Source organism: Poecilia reticulata, linkage group LG21, assembly GCF_000633615.1.
Source record: "Poecilia reticulata strain Guanapo linkage group LG21, Guppy_female_1.0+MT, whole genome shotgun sequence".
Taxonomy (NCBI): domain Eukaryota; kingdom Metazoa; phylum Chordata; class Actinopteri; order Cyprinodontiformes; family Poeciliidae; genus Poecilia; species Poecilia reticulata.
Window position 1 is genome coordinate 3,173,149 of NC_024351.1, and position 24,458 is coordinate 3,197,606.

The 24,458-nt window shown below is 36.1% G+C and overlaps 2 protein-coding genes across 11 annotated transcripts in view; both read left to right on the forward strand.

Annotated features, from left to right (window-relative positions):
* The window catches only part of LOC103457276 (dystrobrevin beta-like), a 31,427-nt gene extending 19,995 nt beyond the window's left edge, over window positions 1-11,432 (forward strand). For 3 of the 6 annotated variants that reach the window (XM_008397301.2, XM_008397299.2, XM_008397300.2), the window contains 12 exons: window positions 228-352; window positions 1,161-1,232; window positions 1,924-2,001; window positions 3,992-4,079; window positions 4,159-4,238; window positions 5,988-6,101; window positions 7,154-7,250; window positions 7,478-7,498; window positions 8,370-8,523; window positions 8,707-8,796; window positions 8,903-8,950; window positions 9,546-10,089. In XM_008397301.2, the coding sequence (XP_008395523.1) occupies window positions 228-352; window positions 1,161-1,232; window positions 1,924-2,001; window positions 3,992-4,079; window positions 4,159-4,238; window positions 5,988-6,101; window positions 7,154-7,250; window positions 7,478-7,498; window positions 8,370-8,523; window positions 8,707-8,796; window positions 8,903-8,950; window positions 9,546-9,562 (984 nt within the window). In that variant the 3' untranslated portion in view covers window positions 9,563-10,089. Of the gene's footprint in view, window positions 1-227; window positions 353-1,160; window positions 1,233-1,923; window positions 2,002-3,991; window positions 4,080-4,158; window positions 4,239-5,987; window positions 6,102-7,153; window positions 7,251-7,477; window positions 7,499-8,369; window positions 8,524-8,706; window positions 8,797-8,902; window positions 8,951-9,545; window positions 10,090-10,459; window positions 10,485-10,877 lie in introns of those variants that run through there. The other 3 variants (XM_008397302.2, XM_008397303.2, XM_008397305.2) reach the window with 3 other exon arrangements.
* A 7,306-nt stretch (window positions 11,433-18,738) lies between these two features.
* The window catches only part of LOC103457275 (DNA (cytosine-5)-methyltransferase 3A-like), a 54,723-nt gene continuing 49,003 nt past the window's right edge, over window positions 18,739-24,458 (forward strand). For 2 of the 5 annotated variants that reach the window (XM_008397291.2, XM_008397295.2), the window contains exon 1: window positions 18,739-19,252. The gene's annotated coding sequence lies outside the window, so the exon portion shown is untranslated. The other 3 variants (XM_008397293.2, XM_008397296.2, XM_008397292.2) reach the window with 2 other exon arrangements.

The following is a 24,458-nucleotide window of genomic DNA, read 5'->3' on the forward strand; positions in this document are numbered from 1 at the left end:
ATCCATCCATCCATCCATCCATCCATCCATCCATCCATCCATCCATCCATCCATCCACAGATGTGTTTTTAACATAAATTATAAAATGCTTAAATGTCTTCATTTTTGTTATAGTTTTACTAAATATAATATATCCACACATTTTCTAACTGATAGTGATGATAATTTTCAAAGGAAAGATGGCGGTGACGTGTACAAAACCGTTTTTTCTTTCCTTTTTTTTGCAGAAATCTTCTGCGAAGAAGTTTGGTCGCGCCCTGAGCCGGACGCTGGGCTGCGTGTCGTCAAGGGAACCGCCCCACCCGATTTACCCCGAGGAGCCCGAGCGGACCCTTAACCTCACCAACATCGTGTACGACCTCACAGCAGCGCCACACGTCTTCATCGTAGACGCTAAACAACAAGCATTAAAAGCTGCATTTACTTTGTGTTTGCATGTAAAAGTTGGGAGCAGATCGTCTGTTTTGTAACAGTTGGACGACTGAAAAAGTGCAGCTAGTGTGAACTTACTGAACGCTAGCGCTGAGACAATTAATCAGGATGGATCGATTATTGCTACATTTAGTTTTCGCAGAAGTCAGTAAAGCAGATATTAGAAAATATTGGAGGAGTTATTTTATTTAAGAACAAAATAATTAGCTCTCTGGTTGATTAGGAGACTCCTGAGCAACATGAAACATATTCATATGCTAATGGGACATTGAGATATGACTGATRGAGTCGCAGACCCTCCTCTCTGAGCGAAATGCTCTAGTCGCTCCGCCCTCTTGGTGGATCTTTGCTGTTTGATTGTCCAAACGGCTGCAGACTGGGTCGTTACTGACCTGCAGGCGTTATGCTCAGGGAGCCACATATGTGAGTATAATAATGATCGTTGTGAAKACTTACTTTTTTAATTGGTTTCTGCACAGATAATTTCCAACTTTGTGCATTTTCTTCCCCTTTYCCTTTCAGTTTTCTGTCCCTCTGCCGATCTTTGGCCTGTCTGTGTTTGCTCAGACTATATAACGATTCGCTGTTGCATGAATGCACTCAAAACCACGTGACTTTCTGTGTGGGYATGAGAGTGTGAGAGAATGTGTGTGTTTTCTGAGAGGGAGGTCTATGCTTTTAAACTGCTGATGCCGAGGCCTTTATGGTTATGCATGTTTGCTRTTCAGCCCCTCCAGACCGATTGGGAACACCAATGAGGCCATGTTGCTGTCTTCAGCGGTACCAGAGTCGTCCAAGAGGTAAAGAGTGACACAGAGTAGAGAAATATTAACTTCACTGTTTGCTTTCTGTTTGGCTATCAGGGTTAAAACAGTCGAGCTGATCAGTCCCTCCAGGAGTTGATCTTTTTCACTGATCAAAATCACTGATTTGTGGAGCTAATTTAGACATTTCTGCATAATATTTTGTAATATTTACACATATGTATGAGGGTTAATGTGACTTTTTGTTTGATGGACTATTACTTGACATCAAGTAAAGCAGAGGAACCAGTGTAGTAGAAGTCAGTAATACTGCCACCTGCAGGTGGGAGTTAGCATTACATAAATACAATGGCTGACCATTTTGGGGGAAAATTGCAGTAAACTCGCAATTTAAGCATTATAGTAAAAAGATGTGAGGATCTGTTGATGTTGCACAAACATGGAAAAAACAATACAATATTATTTAAGCACACAACTGTTGTGTTAAAGGTTTTATTTATGCATTCTTCTGGAGTCCAAAGAGCCACATAAGTAGCTATGGCGTGCCAAAAAATATTAGAAATGTTCTTTTAAAGAAATTATTTAGAAAAAGTTCTATTTAACATGACGTAACCCATCCAATCTATTGATTTTAATCTTGCATTCTTAGAAAAAGAAGATCAAATCACTTAAAATTGTAAATGAATGAACTGGAGGGATTCTGACCGTCCGTTTCTCTTCCACCCAGCTTGGCAGCAGCTCAGAGGATGAACGAGGAACACGCTCTGATTGCAGCGTATGTGAATCGACTGCAGAGCGGCCCCTGGTGAGAGAAGCACAAACACACCAGCGAGGGTTTGGACAGGAGTTTACCAGTAATCAATAACTACAATAATCGTTAGTTACAGCCCTACTTATGTGTAACTTTTCAACAACATGTAGGAGCTTGTTTTAAGTCAATATCATTTATTTAAAAAGTTCTAGTTACAGTGGCAGATTATTTAACTTTTAACAAGACATTTTCCCATCTTGTAAGAGAAATAATCTCAGTGGAGCTGGTATTGTTTGCTCTAGAAACTAAATAAAAATGAAAGATTTTGTGTTTTTGCAGTATGCAAACGATTATTTAGAGATAAACGGCGATGGGTGAATTTTTCAGAAAGAAAATTATGAATAAAAATGTGGAAGAAAAAAAACTTTATTTACTTGCAGCCTTTCTCAAACTGTGGTGCCCGGCTGCCCCCTGGTGGCCAGCAAGGTACTGCATGTAAACGACCGTTTATTTGCCGTGACGTCAGCTTAAAGTGCGACGCTACAGCTAGCTTACCGGAGGATTGTGTTTAAAAATAATAATGAATAAGTGGTTTAAAACCGGGTCGCTCAAAAGAAAAGCTGAAGATACCAGTGGAAAGAAAACAACGTCAGGATTACAGAGGAAGCTAAGTTATAGCTGCTGAGAGATTTGATGCGTCGTTCACGAACGATTCGATTCTTTTGAACGGTCTCCAGTCTCAGAGGGAACTACTGTTTTTACAACTTTGCTGCGTATTTTGCTCTGCTCACACGTCAACAGCAGATTTGTTTCTGACGAAGCAACTAAAGTTGACTTTTTTCTTTTATTGTGCTTCTAAAGTTACAAATGTTAATATGTCATTAATGCACACAATAATTGGTGTATAAAACAATTTATTATTATTTTTTATGTTCACGTGTGTAACTCAAAACGCCCCGAGTCTATTTATTTGTGGCATTGTTGTGGCCAGTCTCAGTTACAAAACAGCACAACCTTTCGTAAGGTGAACAAAGAGGACAACAATAAGTGAGCTAACAGACTTCAGCTCAACCCCTTGCCTTCAATAGCCATTGTACAGGTTTTAGAAGTATAATTATTGCATCCATTCATTTCAGTCAGGTGTGAAACAGCAGGAAATCACCTTAGGAACATCTGCTATGGATGATCAAAACAGGCTAATGAAGCCTGAATATTAACGTCTTCATTTAGGCTAAATTTGGAGACAAATGGCCCTGGAAACATTCAAACTGGTTTTCTGGGTCAAACGGGGACGGAAGTACTTCACCTACTTCTAAGGCTCAGGAAGAGGGATAAAAATCTAGAAATACTTGGAAGTGCTGGAAAATTTACTGAATAAAAAAAAACAAGTTTCTCTGTTAGACTTTGATTAGCTTTTGAGCCTTATTATGTTAATTTTTGTATTTACCAACCAAACAATGATGATTATTTTAACAATCGATTATTCGATTGATTGTTCTAACGATTAATCGGTAAAAAGGCACATTCTGTAAATCTTTCCATTTAGCCACTTACGTCTTTTTTATACAATATTTGAAATCCTTTAACAAATGCAAAAACAACCTCAAATAATTAAATTCCTCTTTTAAATAAGATAATACATATATCAGTCTTCAAGTGTAGTTGTAGCTAAAAATACTTCATCTCTTTCTGCTTGTCCTAGCATCAATACAGAAGGGCTAATCTGTTGACATTTTTCATCAACCAGCTAATAATTTTAACATTATTTGTGCAGACTTTGAATAGAGTTAAGTTAAAACTTTGACACTTGAGGAGTTCTAGGTAGAAAATATTTACAGAAAAAATACAAAAAGTTAATCTTTTTGTACAATTTAGGCTGAACTGTTTTTCTGATTGTGTTATTTCATCAGCTATCCTTTTTTTTTTTAGTCTCCAGTTAACGATAAATTAATTACTAAATCAGTTGGCGATTATGTCAATAATCGGTTCATTATGATTAATCAGATTTATCGTTTGAGCCCTAAGCCAAATGTTTGTGTTTCAGTGGCGTCGACAGTCCCGGCAGGCAGGATGAGGAGCACAAACTTATCGCTCGCTACACGTCTCGACTGGCAGAGACAGAAAGCACAGGGGTGAGTGAGAAATAATCCACTAACGTGGATCAATATAACATTTTTTATTAACGAGGAAAGTGATCCATGTGTGTTTCAGATGATTCCAACAAGGAGCATCAACTTTGATGTGAACAAACAGAAGAGGGAGCTCATCGCTCAGCTGGAGTGTAAAAACAGGTATAGATGTTGTTACAGTTAAACTTCTCGCCTTTTGTCCCATTACAGCAGCAGTGGTCCCCAAGCTACGGCCCGCGGGCTGGATACGGCCTGCCTCCACAATACCAGAGAGCATTCAGATTTTTTTTTTCATATATTGTATTTTCCGGTTTATATGTGGATTTTTCTTCAACCACCAGGTGGCTCTTTAGGAGGAAGTGTGTCCTGTAAACTGTGGGTGCTTTGTTTGTTTGTTTGTTTGTTGTTTGCATGGTGCATTGCTGCCATCTGTTGGACTTTTAGGGAACTGCTTGACTTTTATGTTATTTAATCAGTATGGTTGTTTGCTAGCGGTAGAGCAGATGAACACTGTCTGTTATGAACGCTGCATTCCAGGTCGAATTCTTCGAGGCAATGCCTGTAAGTAGCAGCTTATACTTCAAAGCGAGCCTTTATGTTAACATATGAGGAATTCATATGTTAAAGTTACTTTCCCTCAATGGAATATATACTAGTCAGTCCCAGTGACCATTTCACTAAAGGTTTTTGCCCATGTGCTTTCGGGGTAAACATCAATCAAGAAACGCACGCGCGCGCACCGCCCCCTCCTCAACAATTTCCGGCAAACCCAGGTGATAAACGTGTAACACTTTTTCTGTTACAAACTGACTCCGGCCCCCCACCAGAGAAGGGAAACGTTATGTGGCCCTCACTGGAAAAAGTTTGGGGACCCCTGCATTACAACCACAAAAACGTTTAGTTTGGTGTTAYGATAAACCAGATATTGTAAAGTGGAATTAAAAGGTGTAAAATTATAATACAAATAAAAGCCTAAAGTCTGGAATGGATTCAGTTACAGCGAAAATTATTCACACCTCAGTACATGTACATTTATTTTTATTCAACTAATAGAATAGAGTAGAATATACTTTATTCATCCATAGGGGAAATTTATTAACTGATAACCTACTTCATCAAAAAAATAATAATAATAATACAAATATAACAATAAGAGATCAAATTTATTAAAATATACATTTAAGAGTGATTTAAGTAATTCAGTATGGCTGAATATAAATAACAAGATTGCACATGCAAATATGTTAAAATATAAAATATATAAATGAGTGCAGAGAKAATTGGCTTTAAGTTTTCAGAGTTAAGTTTGTTTCTGGTGTAAAATGGATTATCACTTTKAGAAAATATAATTTAATTTCATGTGTACTGAGATATTTGCACTAGAAACTTTAAAAATCTGTTTTTGCAGTGCGCAGATACTCCATCACATTTTACTGCATCCAGTCAGAAGAAACATGTTGACAAAAGTAAATAATTACTTTCAATCTGCCAGTTTTTAAGAAAGATAAAGCRACATTGTTTTTGACTGAAAAGTATTGTCTACACTGCAAAAACGCAAAATCTTACCAAATATTTTTGATATAGTTTGTAGTGTAAATATATTYGCACACTTGAAATTAAACAAAGCTAACTTAAAAGTAACTTTTCAYCAAGTTATAGGGGCTTGATTTAAGTCAATAATTTCATAATATATAACAAAGTACAGGAAATTTTTCCATATTATAAATTATAAAAGTAAGATTTTGTGGTTTGCAGTGTATCATTACCTCTAATGGGGATTTTTACTGTTTGGTCAGAGAAGTAAGCTTCCTTACTTAGAGTGTTTTAGTTCCTTAATGTTTTAAGTGAATCTGGAGGTGTGTGTTTGAGAAGCTGCCCGGTGCTGACCAGCGTGGTTTTCTCTTTTCCCAGAGAGATCTTGGCAGAAATCAAACATCTCCRTGCCGAGCATGACGCAGCGTGTCAGCCGAGCCCAGAGCGGTGCAGCACCAACCCGGCTCTCCTCGCCGAGCTGCGGCAGCTCCGGTAACAAAAACACACAAGCTTTTAATCATGAAACATTTATTTTTTATCTGAAGATGGCTGAGATGTTTCCAAATCACCAGATTACAATTTTACTTTAGAGAATTACGTTTTTGGTCAGATTTGGCAAAAAATYGTGTTTATTTTTGCAGCCCAGAGGGAGAGTAGCTTGGAGCAGATGGCAAGGGCAGATGGTGGATTTTCCTAACAAAACACAAACAATAAAACATGTTTCTACTTTTTGGTTAAAAAATAAATTAAGAAAGAATAAATGCTGGTTGGTGGGTATTGATTTGGTAAATAAATCATAGTTAGCATCAGATAGAGGTACTTCAACTTTTAAAATTAACTTTTTTTTTTCAAAGTAAGTTTGTAAATTAGTAGTTTTTTTTAATGTGCTGTAAAGCCGCCACTAGGAGGCGCCAAATCAAAGTTTTGTTTTTGTTGAGGTTCATGTTTTTAACCTTAGAATTGACACAATTTGAACAGATGAAGCTATGCCACTCCAGGAGTTTTGGGTCAAACATAATTACAAACAAAGATATTTTTATCTTTAATGCAAAATGTATATATTTTTTAGATGGTTTTAATTTAATTACTGCTCTGAATAAGTTGTTTTTTCCAGCCTATTTTTTGTATATTTTATACGCTAGTAAATCAAATCAATGGCTAAATTAGTTGTTGAATATTTCAGTAAATGATTAATCACGATTAATTGTTAAATATATCTGTGATTTTGTTTTCTTTTTGTTCATTTACTCTGATTACTATAAGAATAAAAGCTAAGAAGTTCTTAAAAATGTGATTCTGCTGCTTTATTGTGGAAAAGTTTGTACTTTGACCTCCTAATTATTTTCATAAAATACTAATTTTATTTTTTAATTCTTATTGTGACATTTCTTGCTTTGCATCCTTAGACACTGAATTCGGTTATTAGGTTGAAGGTGCAGCTGGTTTACTGTCTGTGTTTGGGTTTTTTCCAGCTCTCAGTGACTCWTTGTGCTGGGATTATTGACTCCTGTGACGCTAACAAGGTGTTGCTTTGTGTGTCCCAGACAGAGGAAAGACGAACTGGAGCAGAGGATGTCGTCTCTGCAAGAGAGCAGGAGGGAGCTGATGGTGCAGCTGGAGGGGCTGATGAAGCTGCTCAAGGTGACACACACTCTAAATAAAGACCTCATGATGCCTCCGCCATGTTGTAGAGGACAAAGTTTCCCTGCTTCCTCATATTTCCTCATTCCTCCTTGGTGTAACGCATTCCTAACTTCTTTTTCCTCCTTTTTAATTTCACTTTTTTGAGCTCTGATTGTCTGACCTTTTCTTTTTCCGTCCTTTTTTCCTCCTGTCTGTTTCTGGCGGCCATTGTTGTGGCCTTGTAGGATGAGGAACAGCGACAGGCAGTAAGTTTATGCCTGTTTTGTGTGACAAACACTGAAGTAAAACTGGGATTCATATCAGATAATTTCAAATAAATACAGCTGCATCCCAGCTTGGGTTGAAACGATTAATCAGCTGCATCCCAGCTTGGGTTGAAACGATTAATCGGATCAATTTTGATTAATCGAATCAATTTTGATTAATCGATTATTAAAATAATCCTAAAACTAATTTAGTAATTAATTAATCATTAACTTGAGTATAAAGACTCAAAAAATGCAATTATTAAGCTAAACTTGTACACAAAATACTACATATTGCATTTAAGATAAAAAAAAAAACTTTTGTAAATTTGTTCTACCCAAAAAAGTAGCTTAGTTTTAGCTTCACCCATTTTTGACCTTTCTCTGTGAAAAATGTCCATTAACCATATATTTCTATACACTTATTAAAATAAAAATAAAAATGCTAGTTTAGTTGCTAGTCGCTTATTTGAAGAAAAAAAAAAGAGTTGCTAGATTTGTTGCTAGTTATTTTTTTGAGAAGAAAAAAAACCCATAAGCTTTAACCTGGTGAAAATAGTTCAAATAGCTTGGATGTACGTTTTTCTTTCTTACCTGTTTATGAAAAGTTTCTGTTTATATCTAAAAAGAGATGGAAAGCCCAGTTTGGCCTGTTCTGCTTTTGCACTTTGCACACAGGTTTGTGATGCATTTCTGTTCTGTAGAAAAACACACAAACCTTCAGATATCTCACAAACGAGATATTAAGATACATGAAAAAGCCCTTATAAAAGCCTGATGTTGTCATCATCCTCCATGTCCCCTATGGGGCTCCGTAGTTTTAGATGCAAAATGTTGAGTGTCTTTTTGGATTGTTGACGATGTTCCGCAGGCGCAGGCGGCCGGTTCTTCTCACGCCTCCCCGTCTCGACCCAGCCCGTCCGCCATCCGCCCGGTCGGCGCTCCGTCTCCTCACGCTCACATGTACCTCCCTCAGGACTCCCTCGCCGGGGTCGGAGGTGACGTACAGGAGGCCTTTGCTCAAGGTTAGACTGACTTTTTTTTTACCTGAAAGTGAAATAAACTCCAAGGATTGTATTTTACAACATGTTTTTTTTCTTTTTGTAAATAATAATATTAATATATCTTGCTGAAAAGTTACTTTTGAGTTAATTTTGTCTTGTTTCCAGTGTGTGTGTTCAGATGAATGAACATGTTGATGTTTTTAGGGTCGAGGAGGAACCTGAGGAACGACCTGCTGGTCGCCGCCGACTCCATCACCAACACCGTGTCGTCGCTGGTCAGAGAGCTGCACTCCGGTCCGTTATCCGTTCATTCTGACTGGAAAAACTCAACATTTAGTTTAGTTTTACTCCAATATGTCATAAAACACTTTTCAGTTTCTGATGTTTAACATCTGAACAGATGAAGGCCGAGAGGAAGAGGAGCGGTTGCTGAATGGGAAAGACAGAGGTAAGTTAATTATTTTAGTTATTTTAGTGTTTTCTACCAAGTCAGACTGGAAAAATATATATTTTTTATCTTTTTCTTAATTTTTTCCTTCTTTTTTCTTGTGTTCTTTTTCTCTTCTGTTTTTCTTTCTTCTCTCTTGCTTTCCTCTTTTCCGTTTCCTTGTTTCTTCTCTTTCTTTGTTTTGTTCTTTCCTTCCTTCTTTCGTTCTTTTTTCTTATGTTCTCTTCATTCTTGTTTTTAATTTATTTATTTCACTTTTTCTTTTTTCTTTTGTTCATTCTTTGACTTTTTCTTTTCTTTTTCATTCCTTTTCCTTTAATTTCTTTTTTCTCTTTTCTTTCATTCATTCATTCTTTTTCACCTTCCTACCTCAGTAGTTTAAATATTACAGAAATGTAAGTGGTTCATTATAAAAAGCTGTTATTTTTAGGTTTTTGTTGCATCCATTCACTCCAGAATCTTTTCTTATTATTAGTTATTTTGGGGGAACTTTGAGTTCAGCAGCTCGCTGCAGAAAYTCCACKTTATTATCCTGGTCATTAAAAACACCTGGCTGGACGGGAACGACTTTGACTTTGACTTAATTTTTCTCCAGATGCTGCAACAAGCTGAAGTCAACGGCTGCTTGTAATAAATGATCAGGTTTATGTTTCTGAATGTAGCTGAAAGGAGGCAAACAGCATTAAGACAATTCGTCTTGCAAAGACCAGTGAGACTTGAAGATCAAATTTCCGGCTTTGTTTTGCATATTTAAAACTGGTTCTGGTTGCTGTTCTTTCTCCACGTGTCTGCAGTTTGTCTGCAGCCTCTCTGTGTGCAATGAGCTTCGTTAACATCCCCTCTCGTTAGCCGCGCTTTATGGAGCCCCTCCTTTTTAACAAGGGCAGACCCCCTGCGGAGAAGTGCCAGATCCACTTCCTCGTCTGCGCCCTCGCCGTTCATCATGACGCTAACCTCCAGTTAGCGACGACAACCTGACTACATGCTACATGCAAACTGTTTGCGTTCATTATTTCAGGACAAAAAAGATAAAAAATAACGACCCAGAACAACCAAAATGGCTGCTTCCTAAACATAATGACTGCAGAATTATTTAAATTGGAAAATTTTGAGGAAAAAAGTTATAAAGAATGAATCTTGTACAATTTTATTGTAATTATTTTTTATATATTATGACTTTATTCTTGCATTTTTATGATTTTATTCTAATTTTATTATAACCTTATCCTCATAATATTAGAACTTTATTCTTGTGTCAACGTTACTATTGTACGATTTTATATTTCAACTTTATTTTGCAATATGTGGACTTTTTTGTAATGTTATGACTTTATTCTGGCATTACAAATTTTTATTTTATTATGACTTTATTTTCGCATTACAACTTTATTCAATTTTTTATTACCTTATTCTGATATTATGCCTTTATTCTTGTAAAACTTGTTATTACTGTTGCTTTTTATTTCCAGGTTGCTCTGCTCTTTATTGAAAGTTTTATTTTCTGTTTAGCAGGTTAAAAAGCTGGCAGGAAACGGTAAGTAAACTCACACAGTCTTCTTTTTTTAGACAGTAAGTCTAAACCTCCTTCCAGAAAATACAAGTGATTTTAGTTCATTTTAATCGTTTGACATGTTTTTGTACATTGTAAAGTTATAAGTTGAAACAACGTAAAGGTGTTATTATTTAACTCCACAGATTTAATGAGAAGAAGCAGGAACAAAGTGAATTATTTGATGTTTTTTCTGATCTTGTGCAGGCCTTTCCAACCAGCTGCTCTGGTTTTTATTGAGGGAAAAGTTAAGAAAGCAAAGAACAGAAATCTTTAAGAAACAAACTGATGATCTTTCCCGATTCTCAAACATTTAAAGTGCAATTTTGCATGTTTTAAAGTTGGATTTTGTGTAATCTTGTGATAATTTCTCCTCAGATGAACCGATGTTTCATTACGGCCAAAGACGACGTTAACGGTCAGCAGAGGGAGGAGTCGATCTTCTACGCCAATCAACCAATCACGATGCTGGACACCAAACGACCGCCGCGGGTCTCTACTGATGTATAGTTGTGATTTTTGTGTGTTTTTGATTTGATCTCGCTTGATCCAATGGGGAATCTGAAACCTGCTGATGAGTACTGTAGCATGTTTATTTGGAGGAGGAAGGAAGTGGAGGAAGTGAGAGGCAGGACGCGTCTGGGAAGGAGTTTTTTTATGGATTAGAAAGATGATGAAGAAGAAAACTGGAGGACAAAATGAAAGTTGAAGAAGAGAAAGGTGAGCTGATAAAGTTTGAGCACTGTGTGCTTCGTATTTATTGCTTTGACTTGTTTTTCTTTTTGCCTCGTATTCGTTCAGTTTGACAGCTTTATGTGTATATGAGAGTAGTCAGATCCTGCTGAGATGTTTAAGCTTTAGGGGACTAAATCCCACCAAGTTCCCACATATTGTTGAGATAATAAACAATAAAATGTACAAATGTGTAGACGATGCAGCTCTTCCCTAAAATGTCTGGTGGTTCTAGCACTGTAAAAGTGAACTTTAAAGGTGACCTGTTATGCTTCTTTGAACATCCATCCATCCATTTTCTTCCGCTTATCCGGGGTCGGGTTGCGGGGGCAGCAGCTTCAGAAGGGAGGCCCAGACTTCCCTCTCCCCAGCCACTTCTTCCAGCTCCTCCGGGGGAATCCCAAGGYGTTCCCAGGCCAGCCGAGAGACRTARTCCCTCCAGCGTGTCCTGGGTCTTCCCCGAGGCCTCCTCCCGGTGAATGATCATGTTCTTTGAACATGATCATTCACCGTTCTTTGAACATGATCATTTCATTTTGTCTTGGTCAGCTCTGACTATTTTGAGCTCCTGTTTTAGGGCCTCCTGTTACTTTAAATCCAGATAAGCAGCTGCTGGCCAACTCAACGTTTACACTCGCACTTGAAAAAGGCTGCAAGCAGATGTGCAATTATACAACCATACATATTTGAAAAGCAGACGTGGAGTCTTCTGCACAACCAACAAGAATGCAGCAGGTGGTTTCTGTATGGCAAGTCAACAACAAAACACGTCCAGCAGCCATTGTACGGCGCATACAGTGGTAAAACCAGTTGGGTTGCTAGGTAACGGCGCAGTGTGACTCAGTAATCTGGAGGTTTTTGAAACGGCTAATTTTCCAGACACCAAAAAACATAAACTTATTTCCAAACAAACAGCTGGATGCTTGTTTTTTTTTACTCTTTTGTTGTTTTTAGAAGCAGTTGAGACCCAAATGGAAGAACAAAAATGTACAAAATGTGAATTTTGCATAATAAGTCACCTTTAATAAATCAAGGCTGGTGATTTTTTTCCACTTATTAGTGATTTTTGTCTGAAATAAATTGGGCTGGGCGATAAATCGATCAAGTTTTTGGTTTTTGAAGGTTTAATTAAAATAAATTTCACTTGTGCACTCGTTGGGTTTCCATATTTCAGAGTGATGTCATCACGTTGAGGGCGGCCATCTTGTTTGACAAGCTTGTTCTGCAGCTTCTATTTGTTCTGATTTTGAATTCAGGTCAACTCTACGACAGATTATTAAAGCCAGGCTAAGATTTTTTAAAATTAAATAATAAAGTCGGAATTTTACCAGAACTACAACCCAAAAAATTTAAAATAAAAGTTTTTCTAACATTTTCTTCAGTGTCAAATTATAAGCGATTGTGCAAACAACTGAGTCTATTTCAAAAACAACAAGTGATTACTAAGCTCTTTTTCTCATTTAATCAACTTTTTTTTTGATGTTGCAATTTTAAGATATTTCTTCTGGTAAAATTGCATATTTTTCCACTAACATGACTAAAAATTGTCATTGTCTGGCCATAATTCTCTGTTGTATAACTCAGAGATCATATGACTGAATTTGAAAATATTTAAAATCAAATCTGTTATGAAAAATTCAGAGATTTTATCCTTAATCCATATCGCCCAGCCCTAGAAACTGTTTCAGATGGAGCCATGAGTGTATTCCTGTGTATTCTGGTACTGCAAAGAGGAGCTATCTGATTACTGTGGTGTGTGTGTGTGTGTGTGTGTGTGCGTGTGTGTGTGTGTGTGCGTGCGTGCGTGCACGTTTTATGTACATTATGCGTGTTTGTTTCCTCAACTATCATGTTCTGTAAAAGCAGCAAAATCTGAAATATTTACCATAATCACTTGAAGAATTACAAAAGTATTCACACCTCTTAAACGTTAATGTGTCAGTTTGGATGGAAACTGTATTGACTTTGACTAGACCGTTTTAACACGTACATGTGGTTCCAACCCATCCTGTTGAGGCTGGTTGTGTTTTTAGCATCGTTGTGCTGCAGTGACCTCACCCTCAATCTCATGTGTTTTACAGATTGATGATGCTGCCAACACCGTATTTCTGTCTGCACTGCAAAAACACAAAATCTTACCAAGTATTTTTGGTTTAGTTTCAACTGCAAATATCTTAGTAGAATTCAAATCAGACAAAACTAACTTACAAGTAACTTTTCAGCAAGATAAAGGAGCTTGTTTAAATAAATAATTCCTTAATATTGATGAAAACGTTCCAGTTTCTACGACAAATTATTTAACTTGTAACGTGGAAACTGTCTGGAACTAGAACTTTTTCACCAATATTAAGGAATTATTTACTTAAAACAAGCTTATATATCTTGTTGAAAAGTTACTTGTAAGTTAGTTTTGTCTTATTTAAAGTGAACTAAAATATCTACACTAAAACACAACCAAAAGTACTTGGTAGGATTTTGTGTTTTTGCAGTGTGTTTTGATTTGTTTATGTCAGACGGTTCAGTTTCTGTCAGAAACGTTTGAAGGAGTTTGGATACTTTTGTAAAACACTGTAATTATCTGGTTTAGACGACTTCATCTTAATTAGGTTTGGACCCAAATTAAATCTAACAATCCCTCAAAATCACAGTAATTTAAATTTCTTCTTGAATCAAGTCTTTTTGTGACTCTGAACTAATTCATTAGGTCGACTCTGTGTGAAGGGATTCTCTGATCTAAAGCCAAAGCTTTTCTACTTTTTATTTTTGCATTAATTGTTCAGGTTTTGAAGCTTTCTCTGAATTCACACACATACCCTGACGGTAGGGCTGAGATATAAAGAATATTAATTTATTGTTGTTTCTTTTCATTTGAGTCATTTTGGTTACATTGTAAATGCAATCTCAGCTGTTGTATTTGTACTTTAAGGGTTTGCTAAAACAAACATGAAAAATTAGCATTTATTGAACGAATCTTAAATTATTTAGAAGTTGTAGTTAGGTGCGTTTAAATTTTTTATGACTAAAGCAGCAGTCTGACATCCTGTACTTACTATCAATTCTGTAATTAATGTCTTTTACTGTCTAAAAGCTACCTGGCTAAGCCAACTCCTTACGTTGCTGTCTTTGTTTTGCTTTATGTAAAATATAAATGACTGTTTTTATGAGTTTCAGCTGTGGCGATGAAGAGCTACACCCATAAACCCAAAAGTCAGCATGCAAAAAAAAGCCAAAGATGTTTGTTTCATTTCACTCGACATGTTTCAGAGCTTTAGAAGCTGAAATGCCAACATCTTACATTTCTGCAGCAGCTTTTCTTCGGTTTTCACCGGCTGTTTTTGGTGCTTGTGACCGGGATCGTCACGTTTCCGGTCCGCGCCGCCATCGACCGACTGCATAAATGACTCCACTGACAAACAAGGCCGTGTTTCTGCATGCATGTCCAACATGAGGAGACGGGCTTGCCCTGACATGAAACCGTAAACACCTCCAGCTCTGAACCTGCTGGAGCAGAGATGAGTGAAAAGTGTGCATCTGTGTTTCATCTGCAATAAATAACATTTATCGACAAACTTTGTGACTTGTGGTTTTGATTCAAGGCTGCGCAGCGACATGGAAACGTCGGGTTTGTCATGAATCTCTTGTTTGGAGAAATACACGGCAATCAAGTTTTGGATTTTAGTTTTATTTTGCTGTGACTGAAGTTAAAACAAAACTTCTCTTGTTTTAGGTTGTTTAGAATAACCAAAATTATTGCTATTTGTTAAACTCCAGAAAACAGATTTTTTTTTTCTCATTTGTAACTTTCTTCGTATATTTAGCATTTAATTTGAGCTTTAACATGATTTGTTTGTATTGTTTCAATGTATTAAATATTTATTATGAGTTATTGATCTGTGTAATAATGTTGAGCAACTTCACTGAAATTTGACCTCATTTTTTATTATTTTGTTCTTTGACCACTGCAAAAACATAAAATCTTACCAAGTATTTTTTTTGTCTACTTTCTAGTGCAACTATCTTAGTTTTGTCTTATTTTAAGTGTACTAACTTACAAGTTATTTTAAGCAAGATAAGTTTGTTTTAGGTGAATAATATCGGTGAAAAAGTTCTGGTTCTATTGTAACAAGACATTTTCCCCATGTTATAAGTGGAACTAGTACTTTTTACCGATATTCAAGAATTATTGACTCTAAAGAAGCTCCTACTTCTTGCTAAAAAGTTACTTATAAGTTAGTTTTGTCTTAAAGTGTAGTAAGATATATGCACTAGAAACTAGACCAAAATTACTTGGTAAGATTTTGTGTTTTTGCAGTGGCTGTTCAGTGAGATTTTGAGAGACATTTCAAAACAAAAATGTTTACATTTTAGTTTCTTTGCTCCTGCTGTGGAACACGATCACAACACATTAATGACGGTAAAATGTTGTAAATACTAAAATTGCTAGACAAAGTACTAATTAATATAGTTATTGTTCATGCAAAATGCCTAAAAGAAAAGCTGTCCTGCACACAAACTCCATAAAAATTCACATTTTTCACAGACTTTCATATTTGGTTTCTTCATTATTCTGGATTAGCAGTTCACACGATTCCCCTGCTCTTCTTCCAGAGGTCAGATGTGGGTTCTGAGGATGTTTTGAGGACGGGGGGTTGAGCCATCGTCTAAACAAAGATTACTGAGGTTGGCCTGTTATTAGTGACCTCCCTGTTGGCTATAAATAACCCCCCAACTCACCACCTCCAGCACTAACGCACAGTGACATGGTGCCGTTGTGACCCGGCGTAGTAAAGGTCACCCTTCTCTCTTTAGAGGTCAGTCTGAGTTGAAGCTCTTCTAACGAGAAATAAAGAAACTTTTGTATAGTTCTGTTAGAATGCCAAGATTTTTACTGCATGATTCATTGTTATGCATTTCTTTACATTTCATTTGTGGTTTATTTAGTAGTAATATAAAAAAAAACCACAAAATCTTACACCTAGTTTGTAGTGCAAATATCAGTGAACAAGACAAAACCAACTTAAAAGTAACTTTTTAGTAACGTATAAGAGTTAGTTTAAAAGCAAATAATTCCTTAATATTGATGGAAAAATTGCTAATTCCACTGGCAGATTACTTCACTTATAAAATGGGGAAAATGTTTGGTTATAAATAAAATAAATTACTTAAAACAAGCTCCTATATCTTGCTAAAAAGTTACTTTTAAGTTAGTTTTGTCTTATTTCAAGTGGACTAAGATGTTTCCACTACAAACTAGACCAAAATACTTTGTAAGATGTTGTGTTTTTGCAGTGAACACACAATATTCAAGATATTAGGCCTGAAACAAATCAGACTTTTCCACATTAAAGCAGCAAAACCAAATTTCTTATCATTTATTTGTTTCGCAATAAGACTATTTGAACAATTAAAACAAACGTGAGTTACGGCGGAAACAATCAATTATTGAAGTAATCAAACCAAGACTAAACAAATATATGCATTCAAGATTAAATTAACAGTATTAGCGTCAGATGCGTCCTTTACTAACGAGCATACACTAAGGGAAGGCTGTGATATTGCATTTTAGGCAATAAAATGCTTTTTTAAAATAAAATCATTAGCATCTTTTAATGTATTTCTATGGTATAAAAAAGGCTTAAATAAAAACCCCACAGAATGCCGTTTTTTTGCATCTTTAATAGTAAATAACACAACAGTATACAAGATATAACAACGGCTTGAGGAATTTATATACAATTTCACAATTTTAAAACTTGCAGTCACGTGGAAGCGTACTTAAAATATGAGGGCTTGGCAAAAAAATAAAAATTATCTTAGAAAAAAATACAATATTTTCTTTAACTCAATAGTTTAGAAAAATGTAAAAATACAAATGATCTAAATTAAACAGCTTTAAACTTGTTTTGAATAACTCCTGGCAGCATAACTCTGCATTCAAACCAATACCTTTCTGATCTTATCTCACAGATGCCTATAAACGAGGAGGCTGTAAAAAGAATCATGATAAATTAAACAGGTCGTAAAAGAAAGTATGCCTTTATAGAGGAAGCTGTAATTGTAAAAAAAAAAAAAATGCTGTAAATTAATAAAATTACACTCGTAAAACCATGTAGTGATAATATTTGATCTCGAAAACATCCACTTAATGTTACTGTAGTCATAAATACCAAAACTGAAGAAGATAAAGTAGCTTACGGCTATTTAAAACCTGTGATTTTATATATTGTCTAATGTAAAGGCAGGTCCTGATATAAACTCCTGCTGCAGACGCTCTTCAAAAAATTAACATTTGTTTCCTTAAATGCAAATAAACAGATTATATTTTCTCCTCTTCCGTTTTAAAAAATATACCTTCTTACAGAAGATGGTAAAGACCGGGGCGGTGGTAGGCTGTTTGGTGCCTTGGGCCAACATGCTCCACCGTGACATAATTTTGATTCCCATAAAACATAGAAATTTAAAAAATACTTTATTTGAAAAAATAATTTGCAGGCAGAGGTATACAATACAAATACAAAAATAAATACTTTTGAAAATTAATGCTATTAAAATTAAACTGCACCATTCGTCAAATATTTATGCAATTATGTGTACTAGAGCTGCATTTTGATCAAGCCACAATTTTTATTGTGCAGCTGTCAATTAACACATACAGGTTTTTTTAATAAGATAGTTTACACTGTTGCACTTCAAGAAACAAATTAATTTGCACAATTATTTTAAAAAAAGTCTCACCCTTTTACTACTTTTCAAACAAGAAATAGGTTACAGATTTGTAGAAACTTTACTAGTGTGGCAACTCATGACGCCCTAAAGGAGACGCCGCCCTGGGCATCTGCCCACTTCACCCACAACAGAAATGGCTACTCATTATGGTGAGTATTTTGAGAAAACTGTGAGAATTTAGAGATTAAAGTGGGAATTCTGATATGTAAATGAGAATTGTGAGATTAATGTCAGATGTTTTTGTGGCACTAAGTTTCTTCCATACTATTCTTCATATCAGATTATCTAGACTTGCGAAAATGCCTCTGAAACAATAAAGTTTCAAACAAAAGATCTTCAGATGTCTCAAAACGTATTCTTAATTATCAAATGGAGCATTTTTTAGCTGTTAAGCAGGACAAACCAGAAGTTAGTTTTAATGTTTGGGGGTTTGAGAGTTACCCTTAATATGGCAAGCTGTTAGTATCAATGATAACGTGTACTTAATTTATTCTTCTTTACTAGGAGGATTTTTTCAAATCTACAAGCTGCGTCCCCGGGGCATGATAATAATAAACAACAAAAAGAAAATACAGAAGAGGAAATAAAAAAATCAAATAGTTTTGACTTTTGAAGCTCAGAAATATTCATGTTTTTTTAAAGTAAATTTTCTAGAATTTTTGTTTAACTTCACACAGAAACTTCCTATTTTTTCGTTTAAGATCACAAAATTTGAGTTTTTTCCAGCATTTTTTCTGATTTTACAAACTCGGAACGTTTCTTGGTTTTTCTTAAAAATTTCTGAGATTAATCTGAATATTTCTGAGTTTTCTGGCAGATATTTACTCTTTCTTTTTATCAACCACAGTCCTAATTCAGACCTGAGTCATACTGAACCAAAAAATAAAAACGGGTTGGGCACAAACAGTTCATTAAACCAGAGGCACTATTGTACAGTTCTAGCAAATAGAAATTAACTATTAAAAAGAAATATTTGTGTCGAAGTTTACATTTTAATAACATTTAAATTTGTTCGTTAAAAACATTTAAAGGGCACCCACACCTTGAACACCCTTATTTAGAAAACGGTATCAATCTACATCTCATTATTTGTCCTAACGGCTTGCCATACTGCGGCTCGCGAAAGCGAGGGAGTGCGCGCGAGAAGACGCGGCGGCGCGAGCGCGAGATCGAGGAAGGGGGGAGAAGAGAGTGAGAGTGGGGGAGAGAGAAAGAGTGAAAGACAGGGAAGCGTGGGAGAGAGAGCCACGACCGTGTGGGGCGACTGCGTGGGCGGCTGAGGGACGGAGGACACGGTAAATATAAAACATTACATTTTCAGCCCGTCACAAGTTAGCAACGGCCGACTCCTAACGTAATAGCTCGCGCGCTCCGGAGCCGAACCGTTGGTTAGCAGATGATGTGAAGACGGGGAGATTCGTACACAGGGCGAGTGAACTTGAAGAGGTTTTTTTTTTCCTTTACGATGAGAGCAGCATCAAAGCAACCGGGCGATCTCGTTGCTGATGTTAAAGATGTCCGGTGCGCAGCCCCTCTGTCCCTCCGCCTCTTCGTGTAACGTTAAACCGGAGCGCTCCGTCCTCAGCGGCCAGCAGATGCAGACAGACACATCAATGCGAGGAACTGTGCACGGAAGCTAGCGGGGAGTACCGGGAGCGCGCCTGTCCGGGGTTAACGGGTGCATTCGGTGTGAAACGCGGCCCCGTGTGTGTGTGTGTGTGTGTGTGCGGTTTTTTTTTTTTTTTCGTACCTGACCTACTAATGGTGATCGTCTCTACTCACTAAGACACGTGTCCGTGACCGGCTGCCCGCCCTGCGCACAGCCCCGCCGGGATTAGTCCCGTTTTTAAAAGGCTGTCCGGTAAAGGCCGCCTGAGGTCGCTCCCAATATTAATTGTCATAAAGCTGTCCGCTCGTCAAGGTAACAGAAACTGCTATCACCGTACTTCCACAGTGGACTTTTAAAATAAAAGCCAAGTGAGTTTACCAAGTTTTCTACAGCAATACTCAGTTGAATTTCTTCTGTGCTCTTAATAACAGTTTATTACGTTTGTTTATATGTGTAACAACCATAGTGGTATCGTAACTAGTTACATTTACTCATCTACATTCACTTGAGTAACTTTTTTGAAAACAAAAAACTTAGGAATATTTGTAACATGCTGAGTAATTTTACTTTTACTTGAGTAATTTCATTATTACGTATCACTACTCTTGAGTGAGGGGTTCTCTAACTACTGAATGAAAAACAAAAGTTTTAAGACAAAGACAAAGACACACACCCTCAGTTTTTTGTTAAAGTTTCATAGGTTTTATATTGAAAGAAACTGATTTGGAAAAAACATTTTGTTTTCCTGATTCTGTTATTTTTTGTTACTTTTATGAATTATTGTGCTTCTGATACTTAAAATACGAAAATTTCCGCTTAACTTTATATTTTGGCACGTCTGATGTAGTTTTTTAAGTATTAAATGATTGATTTTTGATCAGTTACTCAAATTATTTTGGTTAAAAGTCTACTCAATACTTGAGTAGACTTTTAGTGCTACTCTTACTTGAGTGCAATTTTTGGGTACTCTACCCACCTCTCGAACTGATATACTTAAATGCTAAACATTTGGATTTTAAATGTGCTAATAATAGCAGAAAGGACATGTTTTCAGAGCTCCAAACAAACAGAAACAAGAGAACAAAAAGTACTCTTTATAAGTAAAGAGCAAAAGAATGTGTCCTGACAAAAATGAGGCTACATAAAGTGTCCAAGTAACAAGATCAGCGCAACAGATTAAAACAAACAAGTCAATAGAAAGTACCATTATATATATATATTTTGTGTGTGTGTGTGTGTGTGTGTGTGTGTGTGTGTGTGTGTGTGTGTGGGAGGATATATAAAATCCTCCCACATGAAATGCAGTACAAAAGTTTCCCTTGTTACAAAATTGATAATATAAGTTGCCATCTTTATATCAGTTTCCTCTGGGATTACTTTCAGATCAAATTCTGGATTTTTGCCAGCAAACTCCACTATGCTGCATTTTAGGCAATACAATGTTTATTTTTTTTTTATTTATAAAAGAAATTTAATTATTTGCATGTTCTACATATTTCTAATTTTATATCAAAAGGGTTTAAATGAAAAATCTACAGAATGTGCCATTTTCTTTTTATCTGATTAATTGCCAAAGTTATCAACAGATTAATCTATTACTAAAATTATATAATCTACTCCAGATTAGGCTTCAATTCATCAGATTTATTTATGTGTTTTATATTTTAAAGATTATGTCAATCTTTGATTCTTCTATGTTGTGAATCACTCACTTTTATAAAGTAAATCGGGCCTAAGATCATCTCTGGCCCCCATTTCGCCCTCTTTAAAAACCGCCTGTATACGCCCCTGCTCAGCAGTCTTAAGGAGGTATTTAATATAAACAATAGTATTAAACTCAGGCATTGATACACTTTTAAGCATTTTCAATAAATTATAACTCACTTAATCATTCTCATTAGTAAATTATTAATTCAAAGCTCGACAGTCTGTCCGGCTCGGATGCGGCCAGTGAAGTGTGTAGGGATGTGAAGTCATTTAATTTTAGCAGGAAGGTAATTTACCTTAACACAATTTGTTTGGATTGTTTCAATGTAATGACTATTTATTAGCTTTGCTAGGCTTGTCACAATAACAAATTTTGCTAGATGATAAATTGTACCAGAAATTATTGCAAATTTTGAGATCAGTTCACATAGTATATTAATAATAATGGCAAAAGATCAAAAAACGCCAATTTCAAAAGAATATTTAACACTGGAACTGGAAAACATTTTAGATATCCAAAATAAACAAACAAAACAACCGAAATAACAATAATTAAAATGGATTCTAAAGTTTCGGTAATCAAAATTTATATTTAATAATTCAGTTTAGACAGGGAAAACAGGCAAAAGTGGCAGGTAATGCAAACTAACTACTTTGTACTTTGTGTCAAGTATTTACATCTCTAACGACTGTAGTCCAAATGGAAATGATCGCGCTCGTTTTAATTTATAATGTCATTTAGACAGTGATTAACTATCTAAATGACTTATTGATCTTTGTACTGTATTTTCCGCACTATAAGGCGCACAAAAACCTTCAATTTCCTCAAAAGCCGACAGTGCGCCTTATAGTCTGGTGCCCCTTATATATGGATCAATATTGAGCCACAACAGGTCTAGCAACTACGGTAAGCAACTGCTGACTTCATTTTGCCCCGTAAAAGAAGAAGTGCGCGGTGCATGCTGGGATAGTTGTCAGAACGCTGGTTTGTTAATAAAGTTTGATAATACATTTAAAGCCAGGGGGTGGAGGGGCGGGAGCAGAGAGACAGAGACTGCGGCGGCAGCGTGTCGTTGGTCTGTGTTACCCAGAAAGCAGTTGGGCACAATATCACAACCCCAACACCGTGAGTGAAACAACGACTCGGGCAGCCTACTAAATAAAGTACTTGGGGACCATTTCTTTACAAATGTGGATGTGTAATAATAGAGTACGGAACAAATTGGTAGCTGTAGCATCTATTTTATGCGCCTTGTAATCCGGTGCGCTTTATAGTGCGGAAAATACGGTAATTGAAATAAAGATTGACTAATGTTTTATATGTTAAACATTGAAATTAGGTTAATTCTGTTGGTAATTTTTCTTTTGTTGTCAGACCAGTCAGGTGTATATGGTGTGTTTGAGAGATTTCAAAACATAAACTTTTGTTATATTTTAGTAGAATACTATCACAAGACATTAATAACAGCAATACATTTTGGATGTGAGAATGCATGTTTTTGTGTAGTTTTTAGTGCAAATATCTTAGTCTAGTAGAAATCAGACAAAACTAACTTACAAGTAGCTTTTCTGCAAGAAATAAGAGTTTGTTTTAAGTCAGTAATTATTTAATATTTATGAAAAAGTACTACCTCCTTTGGCAGATAATTTCACTTATAACGGGAAGAACATTTTGTTATAAGTGAAGTAATCTGACAATGGAACTAGTAAATTTTCCTCAATATTTTCTAAGTATTTACTTAAAACAAGTTTCTATATCATGCTGAAAAGTTACTTTTCAGTTAGTTTCGTCTTATTTCAAGTGGACTAAGATATTTGCACTACAATCTAGACCCAGAAATACTTGGTAAAATTCAGTTTTTGTAGTTTGTTTTTATCTCCAAAGTAATGCTGAAAAAGTTTTAAAACTTATTTCAAAAATGCTTGAAAAGTGCTTGAATTTTACTTTGGGAAAAGTGTACAAACCCTGGAAAGAGATTATCATGGAAGTGTAGGAAATGTCTGCTTTTATTGTGAAAAACAAGAGACTTTCCTGTTTTGGCCCTCCCCGACTGTCACCACCTTTACATACCACTGAAGGTTTTTCTCTGCGCAACTATTTCTCCTCCCAGCAGCGAGCGCAGGCTTCTGCCTGGGCCTCTGACTATGGTCTAATTTAAACCACTGCCGTCATGAAGCTTGGAACAATTTAAATCAGTGAATAGTAACTTGCTCTGAAAGCACAAGGTGTGTGCCTGTGACCTAAATACTCCAAAGTTGGAGGAGTTGCTTTGGCCAGCTGCCTGGAGCTCGTACAGGGAGCTCCAGGAGTGTTGGGATGGATTATGTACAATCTTTCTGTGGAAAGTTTCCACTCTCCTGTCTTTTTGTTGGCAGAGCTAGCTTGTCTTTACAGTAGGGGGATGTAAGGCTATACTGTACAATGCTACGTGAGCACAGCCAGACTCATTGCTCTGGTTTTCTGTTAGGAACAGATAAGCAGCAGCACATTTTACTCCCGCTTTGAGTTTATTTATACGTCCATCATCATGTGAGACCTTTAATACTTGGTTTTAATATAGATATTTGGGAAATAAGTTAATTATAAATGGCTCACCTTAAGCTGCAGCAGCATAAAATCTAAACATTTTGGAAGGATGACTTTCATAAATCTGTTAAAAAGTGAATTTTACAGAATGGGCATTCACTCATTTTATGTTTTTAGTATGTAATCTGTTTTATTAATGCAGTTCTGATCTTGGTCTTTCAGTTGAATATTAAAGATGTTTTGTTTGGACTGTTCTCCACCCTGCAGGGTTCAACCTGGTCTGGACATTCATCCATTCATCTGTTTATCCTTCCATGTATCCAACCGTGTTCATCCATCCATTTATTCAAATATGAATTCGTCCATCTAAATATTTGTCCAACCATCCATCTGTTCATCCAGCCATTCAAATATCTTTTCATCCATTCATTCATTCATCAATCCACCCACCCATGTATTCAAATATATGTTCTTTCTTCCAGTTATCTATCTTTCTATCCATCCAAGTATCTGTTCATCCTTTCATACATTCGAGTATCTGCTCATGTATCCATCCATCCATCCATACATACATACATACATACATACATACATACATACATACATACATACATACATACATACATACATACATACATACATACATACATACATACAT